The sequence below is a fragment of the Pocillopora verrucosa genome, chromosome 8 (assembly GCF_036669915.1).
Source record: "Pocillopora verrucosa isolate sample1 chromosome 8, ASM3666991v2, whole genome shotgun sequence".
Lineage (NCBI taxonomy): Eukaryota > Metazoa > Cnidaria > Anthozoa > Scleractinia > Pocilloporidae > Pocillopora > Pocillopora verrucosa.
In genome coordinates, this window is record NC_089319.1 from 15,588,013 (window position 1) to 15,603,250 (window position 15,238).

The 15,238-nt window shown below is 38.7% G+C and overlaps 2 protein-coding genes across 3 annotated transcripts; both read right to left on the reverse strand.

Moving 5' to 3' along the window:
- Nucleotides 1-1,822: 1,822 nt before the first annotated feature.
- On the reverse strand, nt 1,823-10,021 carry LOC131769148 (CD151 antigen-like). Its single transcript, XM_059084892.2, has 7 exons — nt 9,814-10,021; nt 6,294-6,485; nt 5,547-5,621; nt 4,914-5,018; nt 4,222-4,383; nt 3,272-3,355; nt 1,823-2,875 (listed from the first exon to the last, which is right to left on the reverse strand). The coding sequence occupies exons 1-7, from the start codon at nt 9,868-9,870 to the stop codon at nt 2,825-2,827; spliced, it is 726 nt and encodes a 241-aa protein (XP_058940875.2). The 5' UTR covers nt 9,871-10,021; the 3' UTR covers nt 1,823-2,824.
- A 141-nt stretch (nt 10,022-10,162) lies between these two features.
- LOC136283118 (uncharacterized) lies at nt 10,163-15,112 on the reverse strand. Of its 2 annotated transcripts, XM_066171417.1 has the most exons (6): nt 14,778-15,112; nt 13,679-13,752; nt 12,508-12,998; nt 11,888-11,923; nt 11,590-11,646; nt 10,163-11,165 (listed from the first exon to the last, which is right to left on the reverse strand). In XM_066171417.1, the coding sequence occupies exons 1-3, from the start codon at nt 15,026-15,028 to the stop codon at nt 12,604-12,606; spliced, it is 720 nt and encodes a 239-aa protein (XP_066027514.1). In that variant the 5' UTR covers nt 15,029-15,112; the 3' UTR covers nt 10,163-11,165; nt 11,590-11,646; nt 11,888-11,923; nt 12,508-12,603. The 2 variants fall into 2 exon arrangements, with proteins under 2 accessions (XP_066027514.1, XP_066027515.1); XM_066171418.1 differs by lacking the exon at nt 13,679-13,752 and having other exon boundaries at nt 14,778-14,871.
- Nucleotides 15,113-15,238: the final 126 nt, after the last annotated feature.

Here is a 15,238-nt window from a genome sequence, read left to right on the forward strand (position 1 = left end):
AATCTTCTATGACGTCCCACGTCCGCATCCTACTTTTCCTGTTCACTTTGAAATTCAATATGGCGTCTTCATATTTTAGGCAGACCGCAAACAAACAAATAGAACACCAGAGCAACGACTTAAGGCATTAAGCTCCTTGGTTCTTCTCAGTGCTTCAGTGCCTGAAGCAGTCGGCATGGATTACAATGGTTTTAACTTAATCTGTTTAATCTACAAAACTCATGCCACTCTCTCAATCAATCAGATGGAAAAATCTGGACAATAGGGACTTGATCAGCCGCGTTTTTCCACACTTCAATCAAGATTATCGATTTTCATCTCGAATTTGTTTTCATTTTATCAAACGTCTTCCACTGTTTTGATTTCCCGATGATTTCTTTTTATTTTTTGGTTTTACGAGACTTAATTAAGGCGGGGGTAAACCTGAAATTTGCTCCAAAACTCAGTTTTTTGTTTTTCTTAGAATTTGTAGCTTTGGGTATTTAAATTTACTATGAAAAAATAATTTTCTACTTATTTTCATTATTTTTACCCTTTTAAGCGATTTCAAAATTGCCACTCTGGCTAATTGCGTGGTTACCATAGCAACGAGAAAAGCATTTTTCGGTTTATCAGTAGTTTATTATGCGTTATTCCGGCAACCAAGCTCCAAACAGACGGGATTTAATGAGAGACACTTGATGTAGTCTTATTTGGACAGTTTTTCGAGGGATAAAGAGTCAGTTTCGGTCGAATGTGTAACACTCAGTTCACACAGAGTAACAAATCAAAGATGAAGTTATCGAAAATGATTGGAGAGAAAAGTAGATCTGTCTACATGAAGAAAAGAAAGAGAAATTTTTCTGGAAGGCGAAAACAGAAGAAGAGTAGGAAGAAACCGCTGCTGTTGTTGACGAAATCGCCTCCTCAACTCCGAGCATCTCCCGGGTTGAAAATCAGCTCTCCGACTTGGACCCTAAAGGAACTTTTGGTTCCTCCAGAAAGAAAAAGAAATATGCCGACGAGGAGCTTCTTTTAGACAGCTCTGATGATGAGTATACCTTCAATACCGAGGAAAGCGAGGGATATAGATTAATGGATGTGAAAAATTTATCTTCAGCGGTCTCAAACGCGCACGTGTGTGAGGAAGGCGAGAAATTTTTTGAAGTCTATGTCGTTCTCTGTTCTCGATTATGACATATTTCCCATATCATATCCCTAAGTACCAGTTTTTCATCGCTGAATTACACTGATTTATCAATTAAATCTTTAAGAGAAAGACTTAAAGGTATTGTACATATACACTGTAAACAAAAAATTATGGGGAAAAAATTACAGAATGTATATTTCTGACTTGAAGTCTTTACTTCACTTATAATAAAATTGCCCGATTTATCTTACATTTTACACTTGATTTGTCTTTCTAGGCAACTTAACTTTTGAGGAAGATAAGAGTGCAAGAGCAGGGCTTATGTCAGTTTTCCTAATGAGTGTGTCAACTCTATAGTGTGGGTACAGTGTCCTAAACATAAGCACCATGGTGTTAAAGTAGTTGGTGTGCCACAGCATCAGCAGTCTGTCATTACAATAGTGAAGCTTCTTGTAGGCTAAGAATTATGGAGCGGCTATCTATCCCTGGTGATGTATGCACAAGAGAGGCAGCACATGCAAAAGACAGTAAACAATCGACAAAGTCTGATTTGCAGAAGGAAAAAAGACGGCGTTGAAGGGAGCTATCTACCTATCAATCTTCACGAGCAGTTTACCATCTTAAAGAAATGCCACGGAAAATTTGAGTGCCCTATTTACGAGATGCTTTTGATAAGGAAAAAGAGACCGACTCTGAACACTCAAAATGAATCCATTCCAGCGAAACTGTTTATTTAAAATATTTTTCCATTCTTTTGTTTATTTCCGCCTCGTTTATTCTAATGTAATTTGTCACTTACTATTGTATATATAACGTTCACTATCTTGTTATAATTTGCATTCGATAATGGTGACATGTCGCCGAAACGTCATGTTTTTATATCGCTACTCTTTATTCTAAAATATCCGCAAGTTTAGAGGCTATTTTCTCATTGCGCAATAATTTTGTCTTCAAGAAAAGATATCTTGAGAACAATTTATCCGATTGATCTGCAATTTTCAGTGTTTGTTCCTCTTGATAAGTTTGGTGTTATAAGCAGAGCAATTTTTCATATGATATGTGTACTTATGAAGTGAGACACCCCTTCAATTTCCCATGTCAAATTTAATCACTCATCATTTGAAATGTTTTCAACATACCAGAAACCCTTCTGATCATAGCAATAAGCAACATGTCTTCTTTGAATTGATACTAAAAACATTATGTTTTAGTAATGCCAGAAGGAGCTATCTTTTCTTAAGTAACCCTCGGTAGAAACCAGCAGGTGGCAAAATTAAATGATTGGTATACTATTACAACTGACATGTGGAGTGTGAGATATTTTTTTTCATGATCTTCAAGTCATAAGCTTTCTAGGGATATATAGTTTGCCTAAGTTTTCAACTAAACCTAACTATGAAACATGATGAAAAAAATGGGCATTTTTTAGGTTTACCCCAACCTTAAAATACGCTCTAAAACAAGAACTCTAAGAGCTCTCGAAAGCATTCAATTTCCTGATAGCAACTTCAAGGAAGACAATTCTTAATCGATTCAACCAAATTTTCCTCGACAAAAAATTGATGTCTAGACTGAGTTAATATCTTTGGCTTCAATTACTTTTCTTCCAAAGAATTAGATTGAATAAAAGGCAGTTAAACTACTAGCTGTATAGTTAAATGATTCCCATATCAATTGATTTACGTCCTCTTTCCTTCATACATCAATAGAACGGAAGAGGCGGCGGGTAAAAAACATTCCAAGTAACTGAAAACAAAAAGAAACATCTCGTGAAAACATATCTGAACTCCTTCAGTAGTTGTACACAAAGGATTGATACTGAGTATTTCACTTTTCATTCGCTTTTTTTTCTCATAATATGATCATTACTTTTTCGTTATGATATATTTTCTCGCGATCATCAATCTCGCGCCTTTCGTACTACCATCAAATCAATTTTTGCTCTATAACTCCTGAGTTAAAACGATACCAAAATATATTTTCAGGAGTTGATAAATCTTTCGTTTCCCTTTTTTTCCTTCCGTGATACCCAAGTTACACGAGTAACCAGCGCGAAGAAATGCCTACAGATTTTAATCGTTTCCTTTGCCTACGGTGGGTACGATAAGAAACTGGGTTACTGTGGAAGGAACATCTACAAACCTGGACTCCGGCCATGGATACTGCTTCAATACCGTGGGCGAACAGATATTTATCGACCAAATCTGTTAGCGACTGAAGACAACCCTGGAAAGAATTTGAAGACAAGAGTGTAAGAGAGCGGGCGATTGCGCGCAGGAGTCACTTAGTTATGGATAGATTAATTTGAATCGATCGGCGCATTACTTGTGTGATACTTGGTCGAGGGTTGTCTGGATTTCAGACCAGGCACAAGAGTGGGTGTTGCCGTGAAGCCGCACTTTTAAAGTATGAGTTCACACCGTATGGCCGTACTAGTTGATAAGAGTTGATTAGTGCCGGATTTCTAAGAGGGTCATTGATTACGATGAGAGAGAGAGTGAGACAGGCTTAAGGGAGATTTATGGTGCAGAAACCATATAATCTTTATATCCATAATGAAAACTATATATACGTGAGTTTACTTCTCACTGAGGTACTTGATTTTCAGGGGTAAATTAACCGTTCAAAAAACTGTCCGTCTACTAACGCCGCCATATTGAAAACAACTTAGTAACCTGGCCGCACACCTAGGTAACGATGGAATCGCATCATCAAGCGGTTCACAATAAGCCGTGCTGCTCTGGTTCTCGAAGAAAACATCATTATTTGAGTCACAAATGCCTTGTTTTGCGACTCTTGGTTGTTCAGACGGATCGCCAAGCAGATGTAAAAAAAAGGTGAAAGTTACCGAAGAATATTGAAAATTGCGGCAAATTGGAGCACTGACTGCTGATAATGGGGAATTGTTAGAAGACTACCAGGCCTTGCAGGAGGAAAAGGTAAATTTTACTGTGACACGACCTAAGTCCTCCCAACCCTTCAAGCGGTGATAATGATTGGTCCCTAAATCCTTTTTAAAGGCGAAGATAAAAGTTTTATGGTTTCTGGAGCTTACTTCTCGTTTAAGGAACCGCAAATATTAGAAACATTACCTTCGTATGAATTTTGTTTTTATCAAAATTCGAAACCTTGTTGCAAGTTCTTGTGTTTTCGTCCTTCTTACAGCAACTCAGCGGTACTTTATTGTCCTTATTAACTTCTTTCCATTTACTCTGGTCCCAGTCCATGAAATTACTTGCGCCACAGCATTCGAGCTTCAGAGAAAAGACAGCGAAGAATAGTATAATGAGTATTGTTTTACTTCCTCAAGGAAAACCTATGTACCTTCTGAGGAAAACAATCAGTTTGATGTATTTAACTCTGACCGAACGATTCTGTGCAAAGGGCTAGCTGAAAGAGAGGGGGAGGCTAAGCTTGTTTGTAAGCTCATCTTTTAAATAGGGAGGGAGAGGCTAGGCTTGTTTGTAAGACCCTTTTTGTGAAGAGAGAGGGGGAGGCTGGGCTTGTCTGGAAGCCCTTCTTTGTAAAAAGGGAGGGGGAGGCCGGGCCTGTTTGTAAGCCCCTCTTTGTAAAGAGGGAGATAGAGGCTGGGCTTATTTGTAAGCCTCTATTTGTCAAGGAGAAGGTTTAGCAGACAAGGGAATAATGAGAGTGCTTGAAACTCGTCCCCACCCTTCTTGGATGGTAAAAATGTTACAGTCACTTCTAAACAGAAAGCTTCTTACCTTACATTAATGGGAAATTGTGTTTAATGTCTAAAGAAATCAAAAAATGATCTGCTTACACGAATTTGTAAACTATCCACGTTTTGATTAGTGGGTGAATCGCTTGTCACCCCATAATTTGTCTTTATTTCTTCTTTAAGCATATTTTCCACCGCAGTTTCAACCTTTTGAAAGAAAAACGAAGAAGTTGTTTGGTCATAAGTTTAAGAAACATTTTCTCCCTTTGCTCTAGAATGGAAGTTGATATGTCAAACGCATCGGTTACCGAATCGAATTTCTGAGACCTTTCTCTCTCTGCAGGCACCTCGTACAATTCATTTTCACAACGTTCGAGGGGGATTGGGAAACTACAATACTTGCGCAGTGGTTGAGGAAACACAAGTTAAAGAAGCTCATTCGAGAGCAAACATAAACGGGGAGGAGTGAGCAGTTGTCGTTGATCCTAATTAAGATCTCTCACTTGACTTTCCACGTTCGCTGTTCCGACGCTCGTGCCTGGTATTTTCCGAAGTTTAAATTTTCATTTCAATTGATAACCGACTGGATTCGGTTTAATACAACGTTTGCTCTCATTAGTTTCTTAACAAATAAAATTTTTTACGTCTTTAATAATAGGAACTCAAATACCCAAAGCTTAAGAAATCGGAAATGTGTGAAATTACTAAAGAAAAGCTATAGAAAGTCAGACCTACCCTGTCGCGATAAGTGAAACTAAGAATTCCCGCCACAGCCTCAGCAGCAAATATCAAAAATAAGCAGCCAAAGAACTGAAAAAACAGAGAAATTTATAAAAGGCTACAGGTTAACTACGCACAACAAACCCAACAGCTCATCACTACCTCAGCTCATCCCGTTTTCTATGACATAAATCAACATGGCGCACTGGATCAGCTCCTCCCCTGGATGCTAATTGATCGGAGGTAACTAGAGCAATTTTCAGTTGAGCGTCAAAAGCAATACGGGATTTCTTTGATTTTGCTTTACTTCGTTGAGATATTAATCCAGAAAACTCGCGTCATTTTCTCAACCAATCTGATTCTTGACTAAGACCTATTGCGGCTTGGTTGCTTGCATTTTTATGCGCTCCAAGCTGTCTGCTTGTTTTTACTTAGAGTTCTCATGAACTATCTAATATGCCCCTCTCCTCTGATTGACTTTTTTATTACGAAACTCCATAGGAATGCCTTTCAACGCGGCTATTCTTTCCCTAAAAGGTTGTTAGTACCCATTTACACTCTTTACCAAGAGAAGCTACAAATAATCTAAGGGTGTCTTGTCCACGAAAACAACATATATGACCAGGCCGGGGCTCGCTTCCTGACCTCTTTTTGCGGAGTCTAGCGCACTGGCCGCCAGGCCACCGCACCACACTCAAGATGAAAGTCACCTAAGTTTAAGCTTCAGTACCAACCAACAACCAACAACCAACAACAACATACCAAACCCAGGAGACGTCGACTTTCCTTTATGGTCCCGCAGCATCCAAGGAAACCGACGAACATCACAAATCCACCACTCGCCATTAAGATTATGGAGGGAAGCATGAAACCAATATTCCCAAGAAAGGCGTTAAGCTGTCCTGGGTCAATCTCGTTCCATATTCCTATTCCTAAGACCGCCGCGCCGGCAAGCTGCGAAAACGAAGAATGAAAATATGATCAAAGATTTTATCAAGGGCGTTACAGACGGAGTTTTAAGATACAAATACTCCCGCGCACACCCCTTTGGAAAGAAAAAAAATATATAATTTAAAGGGTACTGTGGTGTAAAATTTGTCGGTTAAAAAGTTGTATCCACAAAGTTAATTGACAAGTAGAAACACGCAACGAAGAAGCGCGATCGGAGTGCATGTTTCCTTGCGTGACTCTTTACTCACGACATATCACTCTCCCCCAGGCCCTGAATTGATTTCAACGTATGCAGAATTTTCGGTTCATCCAGGGAAACATTGCAAAAACGAATTTGATTCCAGCATGGAGAGCGTTTCTAACATTCATCTTTTGGTGGAACTTTCTAATTCGAAGTCTACTGACGCATATGATTCAATCAAAAATAGAGGTCTGTGAAGAGTCTATAAACAATCTCTTAGCATCAGCCGTAAATTAGCGAAAGGTCACGAATAAAAGACGTGATAGATGATACTGATATGATATCGTAAATAGCGCGCGTTATTTTATGCGCCTGATTTTGAATTGAATGACAGACTCCCGATAACTACTGCCAATTTTCATTAACATCGTAACAACAAATCCTATTAGCGAAGCAAAAGGATTAAAGTACTCCGTAGAGTTCGCAAAGTTCTCTCTCATTCGATATCCAGGTTATGGGCAAAATTATGGCACAAATATCGTTGAAATGCATTCTTTTTTATATACCGCTGCGCAGACGACAGTAAGTGAATACTAACCCATTTTGCAGTCACCAGAGTGCGATGTGTAGGACAATATCACTGGCCGCAGCACGAGAATATTGTTATAGCTCGTCTGTTATTCGAGCTTATTCGCCATTTCAATAACTTGAAACAAAAAGAATCTTAAAGATGATTTCTCGACTTTGTCGTTTGCCTGTGCTCCTGAAAACATCAGATCGACCTCCGCCTGTCCAACATTAAAGGCCCATTTCCAACCTTGATGCAGTGAGGTCGTTTGTTTTTGTTTTGAACCACCGCTTTTGTTTAAATAGCGCCTCTGATTGGTCAGTTATTTTTACCTTGTCACGTTGTCTCAAAATACCTTCTGACGTAAAAGTGTTGATGGCACATATATCTTTTACTGCTGTAATAAACAATAGAGGCATCGGAAAAGGCATCGGTGGCATACGGAAAGGCACCAAGAAGGGTTATATTTACGTTTTGTAACTTGGCTTATAAATACAGGTGTTTAGTGTTAAATTGTAAAACTCCCCGAAGAAGTCTACGACAGTTAAACGAAACGCGTCGGAGAATAAAGAAATTTTACAACTACCGTTCGTAGAGTGCTGCTCACCAGTTTAGTTTTAAAGATTTTTTTTTTTTAATTTGGTGCGATAGCTGTGGTCAGTTTTTCCATGCAGGTTGTCTGGATGTACCTTTCGCAGAGACGTGGGGGGGACAGAGACACCAACACAACATTTCACCTGCCGTTCGCTTCGAAAATTAAGTTTTCATCCCGAGTTTATTTGTTAAATAAAATAGAAAAAAAAAACACTTCGAACGGGAAACAGAATTATTTTAACGCCTGGGTCTTCTGAAAAAAGATCTCCTAAACGAGTGGCCCTGATTATAAATATTTAAGCATGGTAAACACATTAGCCTTAACTTGGCTGTTTCTCGAAGCTCAGTGTTTTCCTACACGCCTTTTTCACGTGAAATGAGGCGATTGAATATATATAATAAACACTAAAAGAACCACAGCTGATGGAAATTTAAAATTTTTTATCTAAAGGCTGTCGAAACAAACTTATTAATGACTCTAAGAATATAGAAATCTAGAGCGAAATTTTTAAGAGTTGCTTAGCTTTTCATTTTTCCGGAATCGAAAGTCGAGATTGCAAAATTCAAGTGAAAAGCAAACCAACTGTTATTTACACCTTAAACAAGTCAAGATACTTTTTTTCCGTCATACAACAAGTTACATATCGTAAATATCACTCTTCTTGATGCCTCTCCCGGTGTCACTGATGCCTTTCCCGATGCCTCCGTTGGTTAATAGCAGTAAAAATATTGTTCCAGTCAAATCGTTTGGAAAATTGCTTAAATTTTGAATAACCTGGTAACATTTTGGCTTTACAATACGATTGTTTTTTGTAAGTTACAAAACGTAAACATAGTTCTTTTTGGTGCCTTTCCGGATACCACCGTTGCCTTTCCCGATACCTCCATTGTTTAATACAGCAGTAAAAGATATATGTGCCATCAAAACTTTTGAAAAATTGCTTCACATTTTATTTAGCGAAGTACACTGTTAACATTTCGGCTTTACAACACTATTGTTTTCTGCAACTACAAATGATATGTCTCTATACGAGGTATTAAATTTGTTTCCCCGCTGACCACTCGTATTTCGGTCATTTCTTCATCCCCCGCTCGTCGCCCGTGGTAACTCTCTCTGCGTTTTCTCCGATGAATTTGAAGAGCGTGTCAAAAGAATTCGGTTTAAAACAGTTCTATACGTTTAATCCAGCATGGAATCAGATAATCCATTGACTTTGTAGTTTCCTAGGCAGCAAATGCTTATGGATCGGTTGTTGCTAAAGAGAAACACGAAAATCCTTGCGAGTATTTCGAAGAAGGCGGAAATGTTGATCCACCACGTTTTCATCCATTCATCAATTTTTTTTAATTGAAGTTTGCCATCCTTGTTGAATAGGACCAAGGGTCAGTTGAAGTTTCCTGCCCGTAGAGAGGAGCTTACGCTCGAAAGAGTGGTCGAGGTTGTTGTCCATGCAAAGCGGCAAATAAGAACTGTAACGCAAACTGTCAGTGTCGCTGACGTTACTGCAAGGAAGTGACTAAACTTAAAATGATTACACGTTCGGCAGTCCGATATTTTCCACATTTCTCTTCGAAATCCAAAAAATATTTATACGAAAATGTTCTACCTTTATTTACAATCCTCAAGCGCCTCCAGGCAGCGTAAAATTTCAAAGAGATCCAACCGTGACATTTAAAAAAAATTTTCTTCGGATTCTTCCGGACAAAATTCAAAATACTGTAAGGAAACTGTAAAATGACGAACGGCGAATGTATTTACCGTAAAACAGTTGACTATGTGTCCAGGATGGCTCTTGAGAAAGACGATTTTAGAAGGTTTTCTGTGATCTGGGAATTTCGTGTTACAGGAAATTGGGTCGCGGCGTGCGTTGCATCAAGGTTGGAAATGGGCCTTTAAACCTTCTCAGTTGTCAATACGCTGTGGCGAATTTCAGCTGTACAGCGAAACTCAAGGAGACGGATACTAGCTCAAAATTATTTATACTTACCCAAGATATAAAATTGAAGGCTAAAAGGAGGGTCTTTAGACACTTGATACCACACATCAAGTCGACAGTTGGCTTCGCAAATGCAGTCACAAAAGATACCTGTGCCCGTTGGGCTGTCAGCACACGCAGCGAGAAGAAACTTAGGCTTGAAGACAAACCAATGCGCTTGTTGGATGAATAGGATCACTCAAGGTTTCTGGTAAACCAGGCCACATTTTGTAATCGAGGCTCGATTTTGTAATCGAGGCTCGATTACGAAATCGAGTCTCGATTACGAAATCGAGTCTCTTTTGTAATCGAGGCTCGATTTTCCAATCGAGCCTTATTTCTTTAATCGCAGCTTGTTTTTAAGAAAGAAAGAAAGAAAGGAAGAAAGAAAGAAAGAAAAAAGGAAGGAGGGAAGGAATAGAGGAAGGAAGGAAGGAAGATAGAAAGGAAGAAAGGAGGGAAGAAAGAAAGAAACAGAAAAAGAATACTGCAAGTTGAAAAATTAATAATTTGAACCCATATGCTTCTGTAACTGCAAACTGAGAATCCCTAACATTGTGTGGTTGACAGTATGCACCAAGCAGCAAAAAATAAATAAATAAATAAATAAATAAAAACAAGAAAAATAACGAGAAAATGACAAAAAAGAAAAGAGTAAAAACACCAGGATTAATATGAGTTTTTATCGTGGGCGCAACAGGTTATTTTCAGCACATTTGAATAAAAGGTATAGTCTGCCTTTAGTAGACTGTAAGCATTCCCTCTTTGTTTAAGAAAATGCGTGGGTCCCTGTTGCGGGGTATACGCTACGTGCTACCCTAGACGTGATCTGATGCCAGTTGTGTGTTAAGCTGTAAAAAGCTGTAAAAAGAGTTCACGTATTTTTCGGCCACTTGCCTCTGTTGATGGAATCGCGTTCTATTTCTTAGCAAGGAGCTGATGAACAGACCCGTTTCCTTATTGTGCGGACATAGTGGATGCCAAGAATGTATACATCAGCTTATTTCAAATCAATCCGGAGGTGGACGGGAAAAGGCGTGTGTAGTATGTCGGGAGCCAATCAACGAACACATGTTGAACATCAGCATACCCCTCAGCTCAGTCATTTCCAAATTGAATGTGAAATGCACAAACGTTGGCTGCACGTGGGTCGGTGAGCATAGTTCTAAAGAGAGACATCAAGAGACCTACTCATTCCTCCTTCTGGAATGCCCCAATGGCTGTCCTGAATCGCATTTGAGAGATTCACTTGAGCGTCACTTGGAGATCTGCCCTCAAGAGAAAGTACCTTGCAAGTACTGCACTGCTGAGGTGGAGGTGTGTGAATGAAAGTAAAGGTATCTGTTTCTCCCTTTTTCTTTTCACTAATAGTAAAATGCAATTGCACATGTTACTCATTAAAAGATAATCACCGGTTATATTGTTTTTGTTTTGTTTTGTTTTTTAATTTTGTTTTTCCTTTTACCTAATGGAGTGCAAAAAATTGTAGTAGTTTTGGATTTCAATTCCTCTTTTGTCTGTACTTAAACAGTTAATCTACCAGTGCTTATAGTCTACAGTGAAATGTGAGCTGGGGATTAATAAAAGCTTTTTTAAAACATATTTAGCTGAAAATATGAAACAGATAGCAACATAAGATATAAGGAAGCCTCAGTCATGCATTTTAAGTTAGAATGCTGCTTTTGGCAAGATATTATTTTATATCTGGTGGACATTTTTCTATTGTCATCATCCAGTGAGAACCCTGCATTAAAGTGCATTGAATTATTGACAATATTTCCAACATACCTTGAGCATTCTGATTGAGAATTCCCAAAGAACTCGTATCTTCTTCTACAATCCCAGCTGAAATGAAGTGGCATAAAATTAGATGAATATCAAGACATTAGTTATTGTGCATTCCTTTATGCCATGAAACTGAATGAGTGAGTCAATCTGTCAGTCTATATCACACCATACTGTAGCATAGTAGAATGTCCTATTCTCCATTTACATGAGACCCAGTTGTTCATCTCTTGAATTTTAATTAATACATTAAGTAATTTCAAAGTGTATGTGTTTTATAATCCGTTTTATAGAAACGTACCTTTTAGCCACTGTTCTGTGCCAGCTAAATGACATGCTATGTTGAAAGGGAAAAAAAATCATGGAGAAAAACTTTTGTCTTTTTTTAAAATATTAATTTCTTTCATTTCTCACATAAATTTGGTTGATTTACTTCACACCTCATGTGCAAACTTGGCTTGGCCTAGGGTGCACAATTAAGTTGCCTCTTAAATGGTAATTTATGATGCAATTGGAAATCATCCATGTAAACTACCTGCAGTAATAAACTAGATTTTTAGCATAATATATGCGGTTTTCAGAAAATATACATTGCCACCCTAGGGATTAATCCAAATCAGGATTGGGGTCTGCAAAAAAACAAGCATTTAAATGTTCTTTAATCAGTCATCATCATATTGCCTGAGTCAACATTTACTAGGTTACTAGCTAAATAGCTTCTGTCAAGTTCACCGTCATTGATATCATCTGAAGCAATGACACCATCTGTTCAAAAAACAACACAACACAGTTTCAGGTGCGTGACACGATAATTATCTACAGCAGATGGGTCACCTGCTTCCACACAAGATGCAAATATAGGATTAAATATAAATCATTAATAAACTTAATAACTTATGTGCCAATCAATTAAGCACTTACATTCACTTGTAGGCAATGTCAAGTCCACCAGACTAACAACACCACTCGCCGCACTTGTTGCACCACTGGAAGTCTCTGGCTGGATGACTGAATTGGTCACACTTGTTTGAGATTGGCTGTGATTTTGGTGAGTGGTAGATTGTTGAGAAAGCAAGGGAGGGTTGGAATTAGGCTGAGCAGGGGGAAGGGAGGGTTGGGAATGGTTTTTGGAGGGTGGATTGGAATTGGGCTGAGCAGGGGAAGGGAGGGTTGGGATTGGTTTGTGGAGGGTGGGTTGGAATCAGGCTGAGCAGGGGGAAGGGAAGGTTGGGATTGGTTTGTGGAGGGTGGGTTGGAATTGGGCTGAGCAGGAGGAGGGGAGAGTTGGGATTGGCTTGTTGAGGGATGGAGGGAAGCAACATCAAAATTAGGATTTGTTTGAAGAGATGGAGAAGGATGGTTGGGACTGCTTACTCCTGGTGTTGGTATAGACTGAGAGTTAGTGTTAGATCCTGAGATAAAAAAGGAAACAAATAATTTTTAATTAGTGTTATGAATTACTAGTGAAAAAGTGGAAATATGAGCTTATTGCAAGTTTTCCTTCAATAAATCTATGACATAAATATTGAAAATTTTGAAAGGCAAAGAACCTTCTTAAACTTGTAGTGCAATCCATGGTAATAAAAATAAAAAAGAATTAATGTTTAAAAGTCATAATATCAAGATTTAAATTTCTCAGCAGAATAATTGGGTTATGTTGTTGCATATGTCTGTCAAAGACTACTTTTTTTTTTTTGAAGTGTGGTGAAAATGCATTCCCACTTTCAGGAGGCTATTATTTCCAGAACGTACATGTTTCATTTTTTTTGTATAAGTGTGTAATTGAAATTCTAACAGATATTTGTTGGTGCTGTGGCCATATATTTTACTCCACTGCACTTATATCCATGTCAACATGCAAATTCACTATAAAACAGCCTTTGCAGCACAGTTATCTGGAAGCTTTGGCAAAGATGGCCTTTACTATCTTTACCCATGAGTCATGCTACATAAATGTGTATGCACTCATTGCAATCTTTTGGTGCTGAGTCAAGTCACAATGTCAACAATTTTTTTTGCTTGTGGCCAAGGACATGTATGAGCTGACTGCAACAACACAAACCCCTAATTGCTTATGAAAGATTACACAAACCTCCATTTCTTGGGTGATGCAAAACCGTATTTATGTGCCTGGAATTAGCGCTAGCCCTTCCCCTGCCATAAATTCTAAAAATTGACACCACATACAGTTTACAGTTGCTACATATGAAATGGGATTTCAATTCACCGTGTAGTAAATATAGTATGTAGTAAATATAAATAGAGATGAGCATTGATAAGTTTCTAGACTTGTTTGACATGTGTTATTCCAGTCCATATTCCCCTCTGCCCCTTTGCCTCCTCCCCTTTCTTCAATGGTTAGCCCTGCCAATCTGAAAATTCCAGTTAAGGCTCCTGCTTTCCTTAAATATTTTACCAATAGCCGGTTTTCACTGTCAAACCATCATCAAAACAATTAAACAGATGAAGTCAAGAATCAAAGAGATAAAATAAGATGAATATTCAAACAGTCTCGCAAAGATTCAGGTCTGTGCGATGTTTCGTGCGAGGGAGGGTCACAAATATGGCAGATGGAAGCTATCAGTCATACGAGGACTGTTCAGATAGCGAAATGTCAACAGATAAGTCATTTTTTTTTAATCTACGTGACAGCATTTAAATATCGTGTCACGCTCAGAGAGCTTTTCAATTCCACCTTGCTTTAGCAGAAGACAAAACACCCGATAAACTGAAATTTGTTAAAAGAGAAGTCTTCAACTGTTCTATGAACCAACTTAACTAAAATCTCATAAGGATTGATAATTCCTTATTTTTTAATGTTGATGACGACACGTGAAATGACGCTCTATGGGGTGGGTCTGAATTTTTTTCTTCAAAGACGGATTCTTTCCGCCCACCATCACATGTGTTATAAAAGGTGCTGCTTTTGTGCAGATTTCACTCCTTCACAGGCCTTACAGTCGCAGCAGGTCCACTGCGCATTCTTAAGTTTCAATAAATGATCCCTAACAAATAGTTAAAGTATAAGTGGTAAATTAATAAAGGCTGTCTTGAATCCTACGTCGCGTGGCTGGAATTTGCATTGTTTTGCCTTACCTGGTTTTTACATTACTATAAACTTATCCGTTTACATCCAGTATTCAATGCATACAACTTGCATGTGAGAATAAGTGCTCTGGTACTTATCCTACCTATTCAAGTCAACTGCCGCAAGTCCAGCAAAATTTTCCTTGACCAGCTCTTTCATCTTTGCACTCGAATAGTTGCCTCCAATTGCGATGTCTTTAACCCTGTCCTCACGATTCAGCAGTACCCACGGATTTCCACGTGGTGTACACTTTGCCTTCTCTTTCAGCCATACGAAGACTTTATTAGTTGACCTCCTTTTCGGCTGTGGTGACCCGCAATCGCTAGCAGAGCTGGAATCGCCTGAATCTCCCATGTTCGATAACACTTCGTCAGTTCAGTCAACTTGCACAACAACAACCTTTAATCGATGAAATCAAAACGAACAGGCCCTCTTTGTTCTGCCGTAGAAGAACGAGTCCGGCACGTGAATACGACAACAAAGACCAATCAACTTTATTGTTGGGGAAGGGGGGGGGGGGGGGGCCGTAGGATATTATACTTAAAGACTATTTCCGCTATCACA